The 18,179-nt window shown below is 34.0% G+C and overlaps 2 protein-coding genes across 2 annotated transcripts; one reads left to right on the plus strand and one right to left on the minus strand.

The window, feature by feature from the left end:
* Window positions 1-1,743: 1,743 nt before the first annotated feature.
* LOC120633029 (mitotic spindle assembly checkpoint protein MAD1) lies at window positions 1,744-12,773 on the minus strand. Its single transcript, XM_039903061.1, has 14 exons — window positions 12,487-12,773; window positions 12,246-12,406; window positions 10,534-10,722; window positions 10,171-10,329; window positions 9,388-9,582; window positions 8,766-8,948; window positions 7,934-8,107; window positions 7,013-7,155; window positions 6,184-6,347; window positions 5,330-5,463; window positions 4,084-4,161; window positions 3,319-3,425; window positions 2,792-2,890; window positions 1,744-2,128 (listed from the first exon to the last, which is right to left on the minus strand). Exons 1-14 carry the CDS (start codon window positions 12,626-12,628, stop codon window positions 1,912-1,914), a joined length of 2,145 nt encoding a protein of 714 aa, XP_039758995.1. The 5' UTR covers window positions 12,629-12,773; the 3' UTR covers window positions 1,744-1,911.
* Window positions 12,774-14,566: 1,793 nt separating this feature from the next.
* On the plus strand, window positions 14,567-18,138 carry LOC120633323 (probable protein arginine N-methyltransferase 6.1). Its single transcript, XM_039903512.1, has 6 exons — window positions 14,567-14,746; window positions 14,831-15,067; window positions 15,653-15,846; window positions 16,262-16,473; window positions 16,758-16,980; window positions 17,948-18,138. Exons 1-6 carry the CDS (start codon window positions 14,693-14,695, stop codon window positions 18,117-18,119), a joined length of 1,092 nt encoding a protein of 363 aa, XP_039759446.1. The 5' UTR covers window positions 14,567-14,692; the 3' UTR covers window positions 18,120-18,138.
* The last annotated feature ends 41 nt before the right edge of the window (window positions 18,139-18,179 follow it).

An 18,179-nucleotide genomic window follows, 5' to 3' on the forward strand; every position in this document is an offset into this window, starting at 1 on the left:
ATAGGTATTTATCTTACAAGTGCGTTCAGTTGATAATTAAATTCGGATCGCTAATTTCTTACAGCGCCGAGTTCGACTATGCATTTACACTTGTATGATTCTACGTTTTTGCTACATTTGTTAGTAAAGGCCATACGAAACAATCCATACAAGAACCTGACAGCTGAAAATATTACCACACATGTTAAAGCTAACTGTGTGATAATACTTCCTTGAATTCTACCTGTATAAACACTTTACCTGCAAATGTATTAAAATAAACTAAAAACATATCCTTATTCATTATATAGAAGTAGTAAAACTATATATATAAACAACTTGTTCATCAGTGAATTCTTAACATGTTACTAGAACACAAATTCTATATGAGACAGATACTATTTCCAGTGCTACAAACGTGCTTTTTTTCCATATATAACTCTGAAACCGTACATTTTACAAGGATGAAAAAGTAGCCAATGTGTTAATCGAGGGTATGATCTATCACCATTACAAATTTCATTGAAATTGGTTTAGTATTTTTTTCGTGAAAGAGTTACCATAACCATAAGATTAACTTTTACAAAAATGAGTAATTCTTTTGTGTTATTAACATATCGTAACTAGTATTATTTAGTATAGTTACTTATCCATATGATAAAACAAAACTTCCGTATCGTTAAGATCATTTTAATTAATAGTGAAAACTTTCAAAAAAAAAATTCAAAAAAATTCCGAAGTCTCCAGACAAGAGAAAAATCAGAAATCATCAATTCCATAAATGCCCTGCCGGGGACCGAACCTGGGACTAGCCACTTAAAACCACAAAGCTGTTAGGCATATGGAGTTCTAATAAACCCATACTACCAAATCGTAATCACGGCGGGGCTTTGAGAGTAGGGTAACTAATCACAGCCAAAGCCTTCCCATCAGACAAAACATACTTACATTAAATTTGCACTACCTATTCCAATCACTGCTAATAAAATAAGCTGACGACTGGTGGTCTTACGCTTCAAAGAACGGGCATGATGACTAACGTTAGTAACGTAACGTAAGTAATTAATTTTAAACTAAGATTTTCGTGGTTAATCAACATTTCTTAAATATTCAACGGGTAAATACTACGTGAGTCCCGTCGTGACCACGATCCATGCTACTGGGTCGAAATATCGACAAATCCAAAATATTATCGTGGTATGTACCCGTTGAGCTATAATTAAGAAAAGTAACGTAAGTATATATATACAATATCCAAAAATTATCTTATTATTGCAGTAATTAAAGGTTTTCTTGATATGAATTGCCAATTATTATGTTAAAAAATATTGACCGCGGAACGCTCATTGGCTGTTATGGCCGCACTCTGGACGTCATAAACAAATCAAAGCTAGAAGCCTTAGAAAGTCCTTGTTCCATAGCTGAATATTTTGGATTTTGGTATTGATACCACAAAACTGAGCAACTGTTAGTTTGAATCCACAAAAAAACAAGTGCACAGTTTATCTAAGTTCAAGCGGTAAAAAATTATATTTATATAGACGTGACGTCATTAGGCGCGACACCAGTTACGGCGGATCGCTAGATTTTTAGTTTGAAACCACAAAACACTTGATGTACGCAAATAACAAGTGCAGATATTTTCGAAGTTCAAGCGGTACAAAATTATGTTTATATAGACGTGACGTCATGCGGCGTGACACCTGTCATGGCGAATTTCTATATTTTGTAGTTTTACTCAGTGTAATTAACGTTTTTCATAATACAATGATATATCATTGGATGAATACAATATTTTAGCGATTCTTTGTTATTGTCATCATGCCTAAAAAGTATATATCATCTTTTTTAAAACGCAAGGTCTTAGTTTAAGAAGAACGACGCTATTTTAGGACAAGGTACAAAAAATTGGAACAATTATTACATGAGCCGCTAACACTCCTGAACCTCTTGCTGCATTGTTGTTCTAGTAAACAGTTCCATGGTAAGTGCACTAAGGAATACTGGTATGGAATGGTGATGATGTAGGTGCAGTTCCACTAACTCCCCCAAGGATGCGGAGTAGTCTGTGTGGACCATTTCTATGCCTTCATCGCATAGAGTGAATGTTAGGTATTCGTCAGACGATTCCGCGTACATGTTTGATATCCTGCAAATAAATTAAGATCTTATTATTATAAAACTTTTTCCAATACAAACACGAATATTATGTATTCTACACAAAACATTTCACTGCGTGGCACCGCCCGCCAGTAGAATAGTTCGTGACACATAAATTAATATTAAAAAGCCTATAACCTTCTTCAAGAACTGGACTATTAAATGCAAAAAAAAAAAAAAAAAAATTGTATTTCGATGAAATTCTTACATGGTACATATATCAGTGATTAAGCTTTAGCCCTGCCTGTATGTATTAAAATATTTAAGTGTATGTCCGGAATAGTAATAGATGTCTACGCTAGTCGCACTTTCTCTAGGGTTTTTCGTAATGCAATTCATCTTACTTTTCTTTCAAATGGTTTTATTCTTTATGTTTGATAAAACACAACAACAGAGCTTTTAATTCTTTTTTTTTGTCACTCAGAAAGCTAAAGTTTACTCACTGAGATGTAGCTCAAATGTTCCATGTAAGAGTTTCATCAAACTACCACGTTTTTTTTTTTTTTATTTGATTTTTGCATTTAACAGTCCAGTGCGCCCAGTGTGCGTTAAACATATAACAACTAATATGTAGCACATTAAATATTGTTTCAGATAATCAATAACTCAATTGCTCGTTGCAGTGTTAACAGAAATAAGAAATAAATCTTACCTGTAGTTTTTATGACCAGTCCTATCTATTTTGTAACCTAGAAGCATATAACACACATCCCTGTACTCTTGCGCCGAAGATGTGAATTCTTCTTTCATCCTACAAATAATTAAACACGGTTAAATAAATAAAAATAATATTTCACCAACCACATTATATTCATTTTTTTTTAGGATGAATATAAATTTATAGTAAGAAGAAATAATAATTACAAACTAAAATTAATATTTACAATAAATATACGCCGTCTAACTGTTCACTTATGGGCATGGTACCCAAAATGCTGGCGCTATTGCCCCTTTGAATTGCTAGACTTAAAGAAGTAAAGGACCCATTTTTGGGACACGATGTTAATAAAATGTTTCGTGTCCGAAGACCATGAGCCCAGAGTTTCAAACGCAAGTGCCGCAAAAACGTAGTCATTACAAATAACGGAGTATTTACGGCGCTTAAGCATCTGAGCGGATTCGGCAGATTTTTGATAATTTAATATTTTGATAATTTAAAAATAAATATTTTTGAAATACCTCTGTAGTTTAATCCTACTATGCTCTAGTTTAGTACGCAACTGTTGCATTTCTTCTGGACACGCTCTATTTCCACCTTCCCGTAGAGCAGCTTTTAGCTTTTTGATCTAAGAAAATACAAAAAACATATTAACAATTTAACTTTAACATCAAAATTAACAATCAAATGTCAACTTTTAGATCAAAATTTAATTTTCAACATAACAATTGATGGACATCCACAACAGGATTTAGGTCCGTAGAGGAATCCAAATTTCACCGTTGTATTCTAGCTGTGGGACGTCCACATTATAATAGTTACATAATAATTAAACATTCGGTCATAGTTCTTATTCGAGGATTTACGAATTTTAACAGGGGAAAAAACTTCTTTTTGATATTTTTCACGATAAACAAAAACTTTTATGCATAAAAAAAAAATCTGTTTAAGAAAGTACAGGTTAAGCCCTTTGATATAGTTGCACACTTACTATATTAATCTTATTTTAAAATTTTACTCCTTTTTTAAAGAATCGAGTAAGTCGGACAAACAGACACACAGTGCATCAAAATTATCATATTTTATTTTAAGTTCCGTTTTTTTTCCTTTGGTGGTACGGAACCCTTTTTAGGTCAAATTTTATACATTAACAGCGTCTAACATGCACATCAGTGCAGGTGTCAACGAATGCACCGAACTTGGTTAACTAACTTGGTTAAAAAGCCATGAAAAAACAATCTGAAAAGCCAATATACAATACGGTCATCGGAATCTTCTATACTTACTTCTTCTTGAGCTGACTCCAGATCTACTTCCATTTGCTTTTGTGCTGCGGCCGCAGGATTGTCCGCTAAATGTAGTACCTGAAAAGATCACGAAAAAAAAAGCTGTCAATATCATGATATCCATTGATATGCATTTAAATTGGTCACCAAAATTTAATTAAATCGGATTTGGCCGGACTGGAGCTTTTTATGAAATATATCATTTACTGCTTCAATAAGGTGTATCCAAAAATTACATTGGTACATCGATATAAATGATAAGATAGCTTTAGGGTGCGAACCGATACTTTACACTTATTCAACCCACAAATAAATCTGCGCCATCTCTCAGAATACTCATGAACTAACAAAATACGGCATTGTAAGCGCAATTCTGTAGTGCTTTCTCATGTATTAAACATTAATTAAAAATATATAGCAAATGTTATAAAAGAAATCAAGTTTTTTATTTTGAAAAATATTTTTTTAGTGAACAAACGCCACTGCAAATAAACATCGTCCATTCAACGTCGACCTGACAAGAACGCATAAAGAATGAAAGGAAAAAAGGTTATTTAGTTTAAAGGTTTTTTTTACAATTTTTTTATATCTTTATAGAATTATTTTATTTTTTTGAAATTTGTAATTGTTTATAATTAAAATATAAAATTTTTATTTAAATTTTAATAATGTTTTTTTTGTATTATTATTATTTGCAATTTTAATTTGATTTCGATTATATTATCGTAGTCTGTATTTGCTTATCTTCACAGAACTTTTTTAATTTTTGTCAAATGGGTATTTGGCCTGAATTAAAAGCATTTATTATTATTATTTAATTTATCTATCATTTATTGATTTTAATTTTTTTTTTATTCTTAACATTGGTTAAAAATATATAAAACACTATTAAAAATTTATAAGAAAAAACATCCACCCTCCGCTTGCGGGTCTTTTGAATGCCCAAGCAAACGGCGGTCAGGGCTCCAGAGTGAGGAACCTCCTCACAATACGCGCAGTTTCAAGGATTACTGCCTTCTGTATCTGACCCTTGATCCAACAACCAAGCGAAAGCTTCTTAAGATGTTGGTCGAAGCTTTTCGCGAGAAGACCATTGACCGTTTTGAAACGACTATCGGAAAAATAACGGTCGACTCAACATTCCTCGTCGCTCGTGAGCAAGGTCCAAGTATTTAGGTACTTTTTCCTTTACAGCTTTCCCCACATTATCGTTATATTATTATTATTATTAGTGAATTAGATTTACCTTAGTAGGTGCTGCGAGTTTCTCCAAATGGGCTTGCAGCTGGTCTCTTTGCGCCCGCAGCTTTGACACCTCACGCTTAGCGGCTTCGGCTTCTTCGCGGTATTTACTGGACTCCGCTCGGGCACTATCGAGAGCTAAATAGAACATATGTTACGCTTGACTACAAATATCACGTGATGGTTAAGATATGAGACAGTCTTAGATGGTATCTTGATAAACTTTTAGGGTTATGACAGCTATATTAAACGCAAACGCCCAATCGGTGACATCGTAGCGGAACGCTTAATCGTTTAGCGGCTGTCTGCATGGTGTTAGCCACTAGTTAAGTCTCACCAGATCAGACCAGAGATAATTCGGAAATTATAAATTCCCATATCACCCTTGCTGTATGTCCATAAGTCAACATATACGTTAAACGCCTGATATTTTTTTGTCAATATTATATATTTATTTTTGGTCTCTATTTGTACACCACATCATTCAGAAAAAAAAAAGAAAAAACACTCTTATAATTATGTTAGTTTGTAGAGCACAAAAGATCCTGGAGGGTCGAAGTGCATCCGCTGAAGCGGGCCTCATTACAAGATAGGTAGATGTTAGTTTGTAAAAATTATTTTTTATAATGGGTTAAATTTTTTGAAAAAATGTAAATTCGTTGGCTGGTTAGTTAGTCCACGGGGTGGTAAAATTCCCGGATTAGGCCAATTAGTAGCAAATGTATGAAACATGAAGATTAATTCGTGTGAATTATAATAAGTTATAAGGGGTCAAACTTATTATATTGCTACGCCCTGACAGGGTATCATTACTGACTATATTTGGACATGAATACAAAAAAAAAACCATTCACTCACCCTTCGCTTGTGATTCGTGGTCTTGGTTAGCCAGCACATCCCGGTAGCCTTGCAACGCCTTCTCTAATTGCTCGACTCGCGCGGACAGTAAAGCCGAACTACCCGCTCCCGTTGCACCACTTAGAGTAACCGTTAGCTCTTTTTCATAACTGTCCAGTTGCTGTCTGAAAATATTTTCATGTTATACGAAAATGTTTATTTATTTATTACGAAGCTAACGTGTATACAACCTATCTCAACATATGGACACATTTAACAAGTGTTTTATAATGCTGTACACCCAACTTAAAGGCTACTCAGCATGCATAACACAAAAGACACTCTTTGTTTACCACCAAATTTTGTGATATTTAGCCGCTAAACAAAAGAAATTTAAAATAAAAAAGAGAAAACAATAAATAAACTGTTGTTAAGTATAAAACTTTGAAAAACAGCCCTATTTTGTACGGAAGTATCTAAATATCTACTATATCTAAAAAATGTCTTTAATGTGCAGAAATTAAAAGTTTTGTTCATTAATATTTATAAAAATTTTTTCGCGCGCAAACGCTCGCCGGCTGTCATAGCCGCACTCGTGACGTCATGGGAAATAATAGCTTTAGTTAGTCCTTTTTCCATAGTCAAAGATCGGTCGAATCGATTTTGGTAAACTTTGTACATACTTTTTCTAGTTATTCATTGGATCTGTAATTTACCGGTTTACAACGTACTGTTTTGTAAAAAAATTCGGACTACGCGCAGTCTAATTCAGTACTCTATAATCCGACAAATTCGATAGCTCGACACTGCCTTCCAAAAAGTTTGTCGGATAGCCGGGAATTGTTCTCACCTATAACTGTCTCGTTCCCTCGTCACCAGTAATAAACGTTTTTGCAGCCGATGTATGAGACTTTCTTGATTCTTGCGCACAATTTGCAAATCGTTAAGCTTGGCAGTCGCCTTGTCTCGCTCGAATTTCAGAGTTGCAACTTCCTGAAATAGTACACACGCATATAAAATAGTCCACCAATCCGCAATGGGCCAGCGTGGTGGACTACGGCTTTAACCCCATCTCATTGTAAAAGGAGACCCGTGACATGTAGCGGGCCGGTAATGGGATGTTATGATGACGATGATATAAACTTGAGAATAATGTACTCAATTGTTACATCTGGCCATTAGTTATGCATGGTTGTGAGACTTGAACAATCACATACGCCATGAAAGCCTGAATACTTGACTGCATATAAAAAAAATTATATTTTATAAGCAGTCTCCAGCGACTTGGTCCGGAATCAACGTCAAAAGTCGCGAACTTTTTGAAGTGGAAGTTCTTTAGAATCGTTGTCATTTGAAGCGCGATAAAACGAAAATGCGTCAAGATAAAGACACAAACACATAAATGTATAGGAGAGAGTGAGATAGAGTACATTACACATTTCGTTTTAGTCACCATGGAAACTGAATATGTCTATGTTATATAATATATTACATTAAATTATTAAATAATTATTCATAATCTATTATCCTAATACTCGTAATACTCTGTACCCATCATCTCTCGTAGGCTACTTTTCAGAAGTTTCACTTGTGCTAAAGAGGAACGATTCCGTCGTGCATTATTTTGGCATAATATTAACCGTTTACGTATCGCACGCGTCGGAAGCTCTCCATCATCATCCAAAACTTATTAAGAGTCGTTTTCTAGTATCTAAATGATACTCGAAAAATACTCTGCGAACGAGCAAATCTAGTTGGGTGCAGATCTTACCTCAGTGAGTTGTGCGAGTTGAGACTGTGCTTGAGAGCAACCCGCAACAGCGTTCAACTGACTGTTGAGAGCAGAATCCAGGGCTGAAGACAAACTTCGGGCAGACTCGATGCCATGGGACTGTGCTGCATTCTTCCAATCTTCTAGCGATGATTCCAGGGATGCTAACTTTACCTGTATACATAAAAGAAGTTTAATTTTTCAATCAATAGACTGGCCAAAGGAATTAAAACTCATTGAATAATTATAATAAACACTTCTAGCATAAACTTTATTCTTAACTTAAGGTTAGTTACATTATACTTCGAAATGGTCCTTGGAGCCGGATAAAAGAGAGCGACCAACATCGTAAATCTTTAGTTTTATATGAAGGCCAGTTTAACGTTATTCCAAATTTAAGATTGTTTTGATAAATTACACTAGACTAGATGACAAGTTCCGTACATTCAGATACCTAGGATGGGTATACTAACAGGAAACATAGTATAACCGTTCGAAGATTGTGTTTGTATACTGAATGTTTAACAAAGAAAAAGTGGAAAATAAAAAAAAAATTAAAATTTTTAAAAACCTGCCGACACGAATATCAACTCAAAAAATTGACAAACAAATTTCGAATCGATCGAACTTAAGGAAGTTAGTCAAGTCTTCTCGTCGACTGGTAAAGAACTGATGATCTTCAAATTGCTGAAGAGATTTTCATGTAAAAGTCAAAAACTACTGAACCTAAATCGGTTCATCTGTTTAGGAGCTACGTTACAACAGAGAGACACATTAAACTTATAACACCCCTCTCTTTTTGCGTCGGGGGTTAAGAATGAAGTATTCTTACTTTAGCCTCATGTAACTCTTGCTGCACTGGTTGTAGAGACTCAACTTTCACTGTAAGTAAATGCACCTGCTCTTCTAACACCAGCTTGTTACAAACAATGTCACGTAGCGACCTTTCTGTGGCCCTCAATCGAACAACTTCCTTTTCTAATTCCGCCATATTGGTGAGCCGTTTTTGGGCTGTCTGAAAGACATAAATTAATGGATTTAATGAATTATTTATTCATTTTGCTTAATTTTTCTCTGAGTATCTGCATTACATCATTCTGGACTCATTTGATGCAGATATTTCACAATACATAAAAATTAATAAGATTATTCTGGCTGCCAAATACAATAACAATCCGCATATAGCAAAGAAATCAATTAGGGGTATTAAAAGTTCCTCTTATCAGAATGAGAAGGGTTTAGGCTTTTCTCTGAGCGTAATACTGGCCAAGTGCAGATTTACGTCCGTCAGTTTTCCTAGCTCTGTTTTCCATCAATATCAAAGCAAGTGAAATTTTCAAAGTGTAACATAACTCTGAATAATGCTGCATGCAGGTTATCAAACTGGCCCTGTAAGGGATGAAATCTTAACTAAGATGCTGTGATCACAAAAAAATAACCTTAACATAAAATACCTTAGCTTGTTGCTGCCAATCTTTATATGAATCTCTTTCATATTCTATCTCCTTCAACTTATTAGTGACTGACTGCAATTCAAAGGTCTGTTTATCCACTTGAGACCGCAGTGTGATGCATTGTTCAGCTTTAGATGTCTGCTTCGCTACCTCCTTCTTGAGCATTTCTACTTCATGCTGGGCACCTTCTAATGCCTACAATTTGACATTGTTATGCAAAGACATTCCAATAATATAATTAATACTTTTAGGCACACAGGTTGACCAAGTTCTGCTTGCATACATTTCAGCCTATGAAAGTATTTTGGTCCAGTATAAAAATATACAACTAACTAAAAAACTTTTTTTAACTTAAAAGATATTCAATTTGAACTCTACATTAATCTAACTTATAGTTTGTCCCCTCAAACACTGCGTTAGGCTCACATGCTATTTTGGGAACTACTCTCTTGCTATTTAGGACTTCATTTATTAAATTTCACATGAATTAAAATAATAAAACAATCAAAAATCAGTAAGCCAAGTATTAATCATCTGTATCCGCAAAATTACGACGCATCTATATGCCCTGTGCATGTAGAATACGTGCCGAGTCTTATTATCAGCCGTCGCCCGCTTTTAGCTACATTTATTTCTAGATTTATTAAAAATCGAATAGCACTTTGGGCATGAAAAGTTAACAGACAAACAGAGTAACCTTTAAATTTATAATATTAGATTGACTAAAGTTTCATTATTCAATTAATGATGAAAAAGATAATGCCAATTAATGTTTATATTGACCTGTAATAACTCATCTATGTCCTTTTTCATTTCAGACAACTGATCTTTGCTGCTGACATCTGCTTCCAACAATTCATCTTTGAGTTCCGCTATTTGCTTTTGCAGCTCATTTCTGTCCTTTTCCCATTTAATTTTACTATCCTTGTGTTCCTTGATGGCCTGAAATTAATATTTTATCTCTCACACTTTTGTAAATCAAAATTTGGCAAACCTGGAAGGGTAAAGGCTAAGCGGTCTTCAGTCTAGCAGAGGACCGCTAAGGCTATTAATGAATCAATGATAGTAAGCAATGCTTTGTATGAGTTCTTGCAAATAAGGTAAATAATAAGAAAACCAAATGATATTCCATTAAAATTCCAATACCGCATTATATTCATCCTTTAGTTCTTGCTCCCTTCTTCTTATCAATTGCAATCTTTCTTCCATATCTGACAAGGCCCTCTCATCCCGCTTATGCTGGTCTACCAGAGATGACTTTTCTTCTTCAAATAGAATCTGCATTTCCTTACGAATTGTGTGCTGATGATTTACACGAGCCTCTAGCTTTGTTATCTGTGTAGTTAATAGTCAGTTACATACCCAAATCAATAATAAAATACACTATAAAATTATCATAGCAAGTATGCATAGGGTGAGATTATTTTGACTTTCCCCAGACTACCTCGCAATCATATCTATAAATCAATGAAAAAAAGACAAACAAAATGTTGCTTTTAAAAGTATTTTTCAACAACCTATACAACATAAATAAAAGTAAATCTACATTTTACAAAGCACCTGCAGAAGAGCGGCTTTATTTACTAACTAAAGTCAAATTAACTGTAAAACTCCCCTCTGGTTTTTATCCAAAACAAAAGCTATGGTTTTTTTGGTTGCAATAAAGTTTGCCCAACACTTTGAAAAACTGTGAACGAAACGGAGATCACTAATCTCAGCAATCCCATTGTTGGGGTACTTTAGTTTATTTAATTCTATGCAAAAATTTATTCTTTGTTATAGTTTTATTGAGGATGTTTATTTTATTTTATTCTACATAATGAGGATGTTTTATATTTTGCGCCTACCTGCTTAACTAACTATTAATTATAACTATAGTCGTAAAAATATAATAGGCCCGTTTTGACATTTGTGCAAGACCATAGAATGTAACTTGGAACGAAACTGAAAGAAACAATAAAATAAAAATCAATTACATACAGTGTTTTAAAAAATACGTAAATTTTTTTGGGACGTTAAATAATATGAAGGAATATATCGCGAGTATTCTTTTTGCGCTTACTTTATCGTAGCATGCAATTTATAATTGTTGCGAAACGTTCCGAAAACAGTTACGTTCTTAGTCTTTTTTTTTTTTATACTAGAGCTGTAACCATTTTTTTACTGAATATCGAAATTAAATATTGTGTAGTAATCTTTACTACAAAGAATGAGCTTGGTTCTCAAAATGGGTTCTAAATAATGAGTCTGGGTTGATGTATCTGACCAAACGGCACATGACTGAAGCGTCCCCGCGCGCACTGCGCAGTTTTTCGTTCCTCGTCTTGTACAGTTGACTGTGCGCTCGTTTAAGTTTGATATATATTGTTTACTATTACGTTAACTATGGCTCTTCTATTTTGGAAATTAATTTAAACATAGTGATTTGACTCGATTTTTGTGTTTGTTGTTTTATAGTACTAACTCTGTTTCAACATGTTGAAAAATGGACGTATAATCAACAGCCAGTCACGCGTATTGGTTGTGAAGTTAAAGGAATACTTTGAACGAACGAACACTTTACAATACATAATAATATCAATCAAGTACTGATAAAAACTTGAATTGATTTATCGTGAGTATCGAGTCCCGAGTCTTATGGTTCCATAACTAGTTACGTCGCGATGACAAATGTCAAAACGGGCCTATTACATTTTTACGACTATAGCTAGGTTAGTTTGAGGATGCTGTGACAGTTTTCTTAACCTGTAAGTATGCTGCTGGCCAAAGAGGTTGGGAACCATTGTACTAAGAAATAATAATAATTAGTTTACAAACATTGAAATGTTAGAGACAATTTTTGGACTGTAAAATATTACCTGAGCCTTTGCAGCAATTAAATCAATCTTCATCCTTTTAGCTTCCCATGGAGAAGCAGCGGAGGTCGAACTCGAATCGGTCCGAAATCGCTTCTCGGGAGTTCCTGATTCACTCAAGCCTAAACTAGACTTTCGTTTTCCAAGGAATAACATAGGTGTACCTAACGTAATTAAAAACTGAGGCATGAATCAATGTTATTAAAAAAATCTGATTTTATTCACAAGTTAAACAATAGCCTACCTTCTTTTATCGTTTGATTACTATCAGAAAAATTTAACTTTGCAGACACCGACAACTTATCCTTCGGTGGGTCAGTGTTTATAACCCGCCTGAACGGCTCCAATACGTCGTTGAACAATGACATATCGCCTTCTTTAGCCATGTTTAGTTAAACAAACAATTTTTGCCCTTTAAATACACTCAATACATTTTATTTAATATAATATACAAGATTTAATTACGTGCTATTTTAACAATAAAGATTAAAGTGAACTTGCGAATGTTTTCTCCACATTTACAAACGCCAATTGAAAAGTGAACCAATTGACAGTTGACATTTGAAACAGATTGCCAGTAAATGTTATATGAAACTTAAAATAAAAGTTTTAAATATTGTCGTGGTACCAACTTACGAAAAACAAATTTGAATCGACTAAGAACTACTGAATAAAATATTCAGAGAGGCATAATCGTATTGCGTAGATCATCGTCGATTAGTAAAAACCTAGAGCTTTAGAGAATATCATATCAAGGTTATGTGAGATCGCTTTCGAAGTTATCTTTCTCACTTGAATGAGCTTCGATATTTAGCTGGCATTATTCAGAATAGCCTTGCATCTATCAAGCTAAGATGCGCCGTGTCACTAATCACTATCACTATCAGTACCACAATATTATAATATACATTTCATTCATTCATTCAAATCAACCCTTTACCAGCCCGCTACAGAGCACGGGTCTCCCCCCACAGTGAGAAGGGGTTAGGGCCGTAGTCACCACGCTGGCTTAGAGCGGATTGGTGGACTCCAGACACCTTAGACAACATTATGTAACACTCTCAAGCATGCAGGTTTCCCCACAATATTTTCCTTAACCGTTGAAGCAAGTTATATTTTTAACGCGCTATCACCGCTTAATATCTTTTACATATATAAAAGAAAGTTGTGTTAGTTACACCATTTATAACTCAAGAACGGCTGGACCAATTTTTATGATAATTGATTTTTGGATTCCTCTTAGACCGTACTAGGAAAATAAGTATCAAAATATAACATTCATCAAAAAAAAAAAATGATCCGCGGTACGAAGTTCGCCGGGGCAGCTAGTACATATATAATATACGCATAGCCCCGGCTAAGTTTGTGGACTCCTCTTAGGCCAGCACGGCTAGCAAAGGACTGCTGTCTCCACTGGAAAAAGATAAAATGTGTATCCCCTCCCGCAAATATATTCACCCTCCGAGCATGGGCACACGTGTGGACAATTGGACATATATCCAGAGTGGATATAATGGGGGAAAGACGTAACCCATGGTTTGTCAGTTTTTTATAGTTTGTTTTATCAATAAAAATTGCGAAAATTACGAATCTTTCTACTTTCAATACAATCTAATCTAATGAGAACGCTTTTTATAAATTGAATTTTAATAATAGCTCATTTTTACTTAAATGTAAACTAATACACTTTAAATATTTTAATTCACTAGAGAACTCGAACTCGAACTTCCATCGAGTTATAGAGAATACGAATTTGCAGACTCATCGCGGATTTAGCTGTCGAGTTACAAAAACGCCCTTCCAAATAACCCTGCTGTACAGCTTGTTTATTTATTTTAAAACATCATTGTTTTAGAAGTGTCACATTACTCAAATTGTCATCTGAAGTATGGAGGGTAGAGGTAAGGAGAGTCATCTTATATGGGAGAAAAGTTGAAAAAGTGTCCAGTGTATGCGCTAAATAACAGTTCAAAAATCCTCCACAATGGCGCTGGTGGATGCACAGGGTATGGTATGAATGTAGCAATCGTAGATGAATTGAAGTATGCAGAGTTAAAAAAATTAATGTCATTATCGACTAAAGTAGTTAATTATTGAGAATTTCAACAACTTACGTTGTACAAAATATTGTGGTAAATATAACATTACTTCCTTGTATCTCCATACTTCCTTGTTTATTTTTCAAGCCTACTCTAACAATATTTATATTTGGCGCTTGTTTTAAGAGTTACCCTGATGCAAATGTGGCAAATTTAATACATTTTGACGACACTTTTTCATATACACAGATGACTCTCCTTACCTCTACCCTCCATAATCTGAAGTTCGGTTTAGCTTTTGAACTAAATTTTGTAAATAATATGAAACAATAGCATGTATAAAATAGGTTAGAATAACAGAGGTTATCATTTGATTTTTACCTAGTTAAAACGTAATTAGAAGTTTTAAAAATGGAAATGAATGTTACGCAAGGTGATTACTTTACAAGTTACGAAGATTTAGAGGTACCAACGTCTTTACTTTGAAAATTGGATTTTGTTGTGTGTGATAAAATAGATCTTATCAAAATTAATTAATATTATTTAAAGATTCATAGGCTAATGTTGGAGGATGAACCTAGAACCGATACTTATCGACGAGCTATATTGGGTAATAAAAATTACTTCAAAGACAAAGTGGTAATGGATGTTGGATGTGGCACTGGTATTCTATCAATATTTTGTGCTCAGGCTGGTGCTAAAAAAGTATATGCTATCGAAGCCAGTAATTTAGTGAAATTGGCTAAGGAAATTGTAAAGGAAAATAACTTTGAAGATATTATAGAGGTAAAAATTATTATAGACTATTGAGGTAATCGTTATTATTACGCTTTATCTTGCAACTCACTAAAAACTGTGTTAACTGCACCCTACACTGCTCATCCACAGGTGCAGTGAAGGCAATGCATCAAAGATCATCATTAATTTATTAAATAACTAGCGTATTTGGTCTGAAAGAATTACTTATTAGATTTATTGCATTCTAACATACTTTATTGTTGATCAATTAAATAAAAATGTTTTGAAGACTGTATAAAATAATTGATTACAAGCATATTCACTAATGAACCTGTGTACTGTTAATCTTATATCTTTAAACAAGCAATTCTTGTATATATATATGTTAATAATTCGAATCTCTGCATCAGCTCTAATGATTTTCATGAAATTTAGTATACAGGGGGTTTCGAGGGCGATAAATTGATCTAGCTAGGATTAATTTATATTGGAATCTCTGAATTATTTATATTGGACATATGACAAATTTTTTAAGTCGACTCATTTGCGGACAAAGACGCGCATCTTTGTAAGTCTTTGTAGGTCTCTAGTAAGATATTAACAGAAAAAAATTAAACTTAACACTTTCTTCAGGTTATTCATAGCAAAGTAGAGGATGCAACTTTGCCTGGTGACTTGAAGGTTGATGCTATAGTATCTGAATGGATGGGATTTTACCTACTTCATGAGGGAATGTTAGATTCTGTACTTGTGGCAAGAGACAAATTTCTTAAGGAAGGCGGTGAAATGTTTCCAGAGAGTGCTGTAATTTATGTTGCACCATGTAGGTGAGATTTAACTGCGCTATTTATTTATCAGGCATTCAAGTATTATATATAGGAAAGTTTTCATTTAATTATAAAAATTGATTTAATTAGTGAGTGGGTTTAAAAATACTTGTTTGTTATTTGATTTTACATTGTGTGCATGCCACAAAAATACTATGTATCTTTCAATAATATTCAATATCATAATAACCTTTCTACCTATAGGCTAGATCATTTAGGGTTTAAATTCAACCTATTTAAAATGAATCTTACATAAGACAATAGAAGCAAAAGCTTATTTTCACCATTTATTTAGTGAAGGATCATACTTTAAAAGTACAACACCTAATTAACTATACCCTCACAATTCGCACCAAATTATAAAGTTTATTAGGTCCCCGAATGGAATGATTCAGTATTTTAATTTATATTTCAGTGTTCCACAGCTTTACAACAAATGGACAAATTTCTATGGTGTATCATTATCAACATTTGCAAAACAGCTAAGAGCTAGCAAAAGTAGTAAACCTGAAATAATGCAAATATCACAAGAAAATCTACTTGGTGCTGAGATTGCAATGGCATGGATCAATTTGAGAGAGGATACAGTCAATGATTTAAACTGTTACAGTATTCAACATGTAGTAGGTATGGAAAAAGATATTTAGAAAAATGTTTTATAACAATTTAAAAGTTATAGAAATCAAAAGAAAATACTGAAAAACATATAATATAAGATTAAATGACAGTTCAAAAACTAGTAGATAATAACTTTACATTCTATTTTACAACTGTGCAGGGTCACTATTTTAAGACTTGTTGATTCAAGAGACATTTTGATTATCATTATTACTGATACAATTTATAGTGTAGGAACCTTGGCTCTTTGTTCATGTAATGCCTTTCTTTTTTTAGTCCTTGTATGTTAACAGGTGCCAGTAAAACAGGCCAATATCAAGGACTATGTGTATGGTTTGAGTGCAATTTCCCAGAGCTATCAAGTGGAAGTCGAGTAGTTCTCAGCACAGGACCAGAAGCTAAGTTAACACATTGGAAACAAACAGTTATATTGTTACCTGAAGAGCAAAATGTGGATGAGCAAGAACCTATTGCCTTTCTGCTAGATATGAATAGAGACAAAAATAGTTCTCGAAGGTAGTAATTTTTATTGACTAGGTAAACAGTAAACAAATCAAGTTTTGCACAGAGACAAGCTATGCATGGCGCGTATTTGACTAGCAGGACTCTGATCCAAATGAGAAAAGTTTCTTATTTTTTAAACTTCTCATATTATGTGGTATATATAGAGGCTAGAGCCTATATGCTTCCATGTTATATTGCACTGTTCCTTACTGTCTAAGGTTTTCTTTTTTTATCCCTGCACAAACCACCAATTTAACATTTTGTTCACTTTACCTTTAGTGGTTGCCTGGAAGAGATCAGTGTCGGTGAAAAGTAAAGGCTACCCTTACACCCTTTGTTAGCCGTCTTTTTATTCATCGGTGTAATTATTTTTTATCCTCTATTATTTATTGATTTTCATTTTTTTTTTCAACTGACAATGATAAATTATATATATAATTAATAATAAAAAACTATTAAAAAACTAAACTAAAACTATTAAAAATTTAAAGCTTTTTTTGTTCAGATTTTAGTCTGATTTGGCTTCTGCCGTGGCTAGTTACCACGCCACCGACAAAGACTTGCCAAGCTATTTAACTTTAATGTTCCGGCACAAGGTCGCGTAGAAACTGATTAGGGTTATAGGTCAAATATAACTGCCATACTTATAACAGGTTAGCCCGTTACATCATTATTAGCAGATGAGATTGAAATCAAGGGCTAACTTGTAGTGGAATAAAAAAACACAAATCAGTTTAACGCTAGTCATGCTGTTAGTGCCAGGTTGCCTTATGTGGTAGCTGTTTTACTGCTCAGCACCAATAACTGAACGTCTGTTGTGTCCGCCTCAACGAGGTGGACACAAGCATCCCAGTTCTGTAAATTTTGGAAAACCTATGCCCCGCAGTGGACGTCAATCGGTTGAAGTGATGATGATGTTTTAAATTTGATCTCTTCGAGGCCATTACTGTTTGCTTTAAAAATCATCTGTTTGTTTCAGATATAATTTGGAATTGACTCTACTGGATCCACAGGAAGTGGAACACCCGGTGCCCTGTACATGTGACATGACCAAGTGTATCCTAATCAAGGTTGTGATGTCCCAACACACTGAGCATGCTATGCAGCAAAATGGCATAATAGAAGACGACCCGCTTGATGATGATGAATAAAACCACTTTTTTGATACTGTTAATTCTTTTATTTTAAATACATATATAAAGATATATAAA

This window comes from Pararge aegeria, chromosome 21 (genome assembly GCF_905163445.1).
Source record: "Pararge aegeria chromosome 21, ilParAegt1.1, whole genome shotgun sequence".
In the NCBI taxonomy this organism is placed as follows: domain Eukaryota; kingdom Metazoa; phylum Arthropoda; class Insecta; order Lepidoptera; family Nymphalidae; genus Pararge; species Pararge aegeria.

Bases quoted from the DNA above. Each gene is read 5' to 3' on its own strand.
- LOC120633029 (XM_039903061.1), bottom strand. From the start codon at position 12,628: ATGGCTAAAGAAGGCGATATGTCATTGTTCAACGACGTATTGGAGCCG. The intron at 10,723-12,245 runs GTAATATTTTAC...TTAACTACACAG, and splicing joins TAATTGCTGCAAAGGCTCAG to ATAACAAAGCTAGAGGCTCG. The intron at 8,949-9,387 runs GTATTTTATGTT...TATGTCTTTCAG, and splicing joins ATTGGCAGCAACAAGCTAAG to ACAGCCCAAAAACGGCTCAC.
- LOC120633323 (XM_039903512.1), top strand. From the start codon at position 14,693: ATGGAAATGAATGTTACGCAAGGTGATTACTTTACAAGTTACGAAGAT. The intron at 14,747-14,830 runs GTACCAACGTCT...TATTATTTAAAG, and splicing joins CAAGTTACGAAGATTTAGAG to ATTCATAGGCTAATGTTGGA. The intron at 15,068-15,652 runs GTAAAAATTATT...CACTTTCTTCAG, and splicing joins ACTTTGAAGATATTATAGAG to GTTATTCATAGCAAAGTAGA.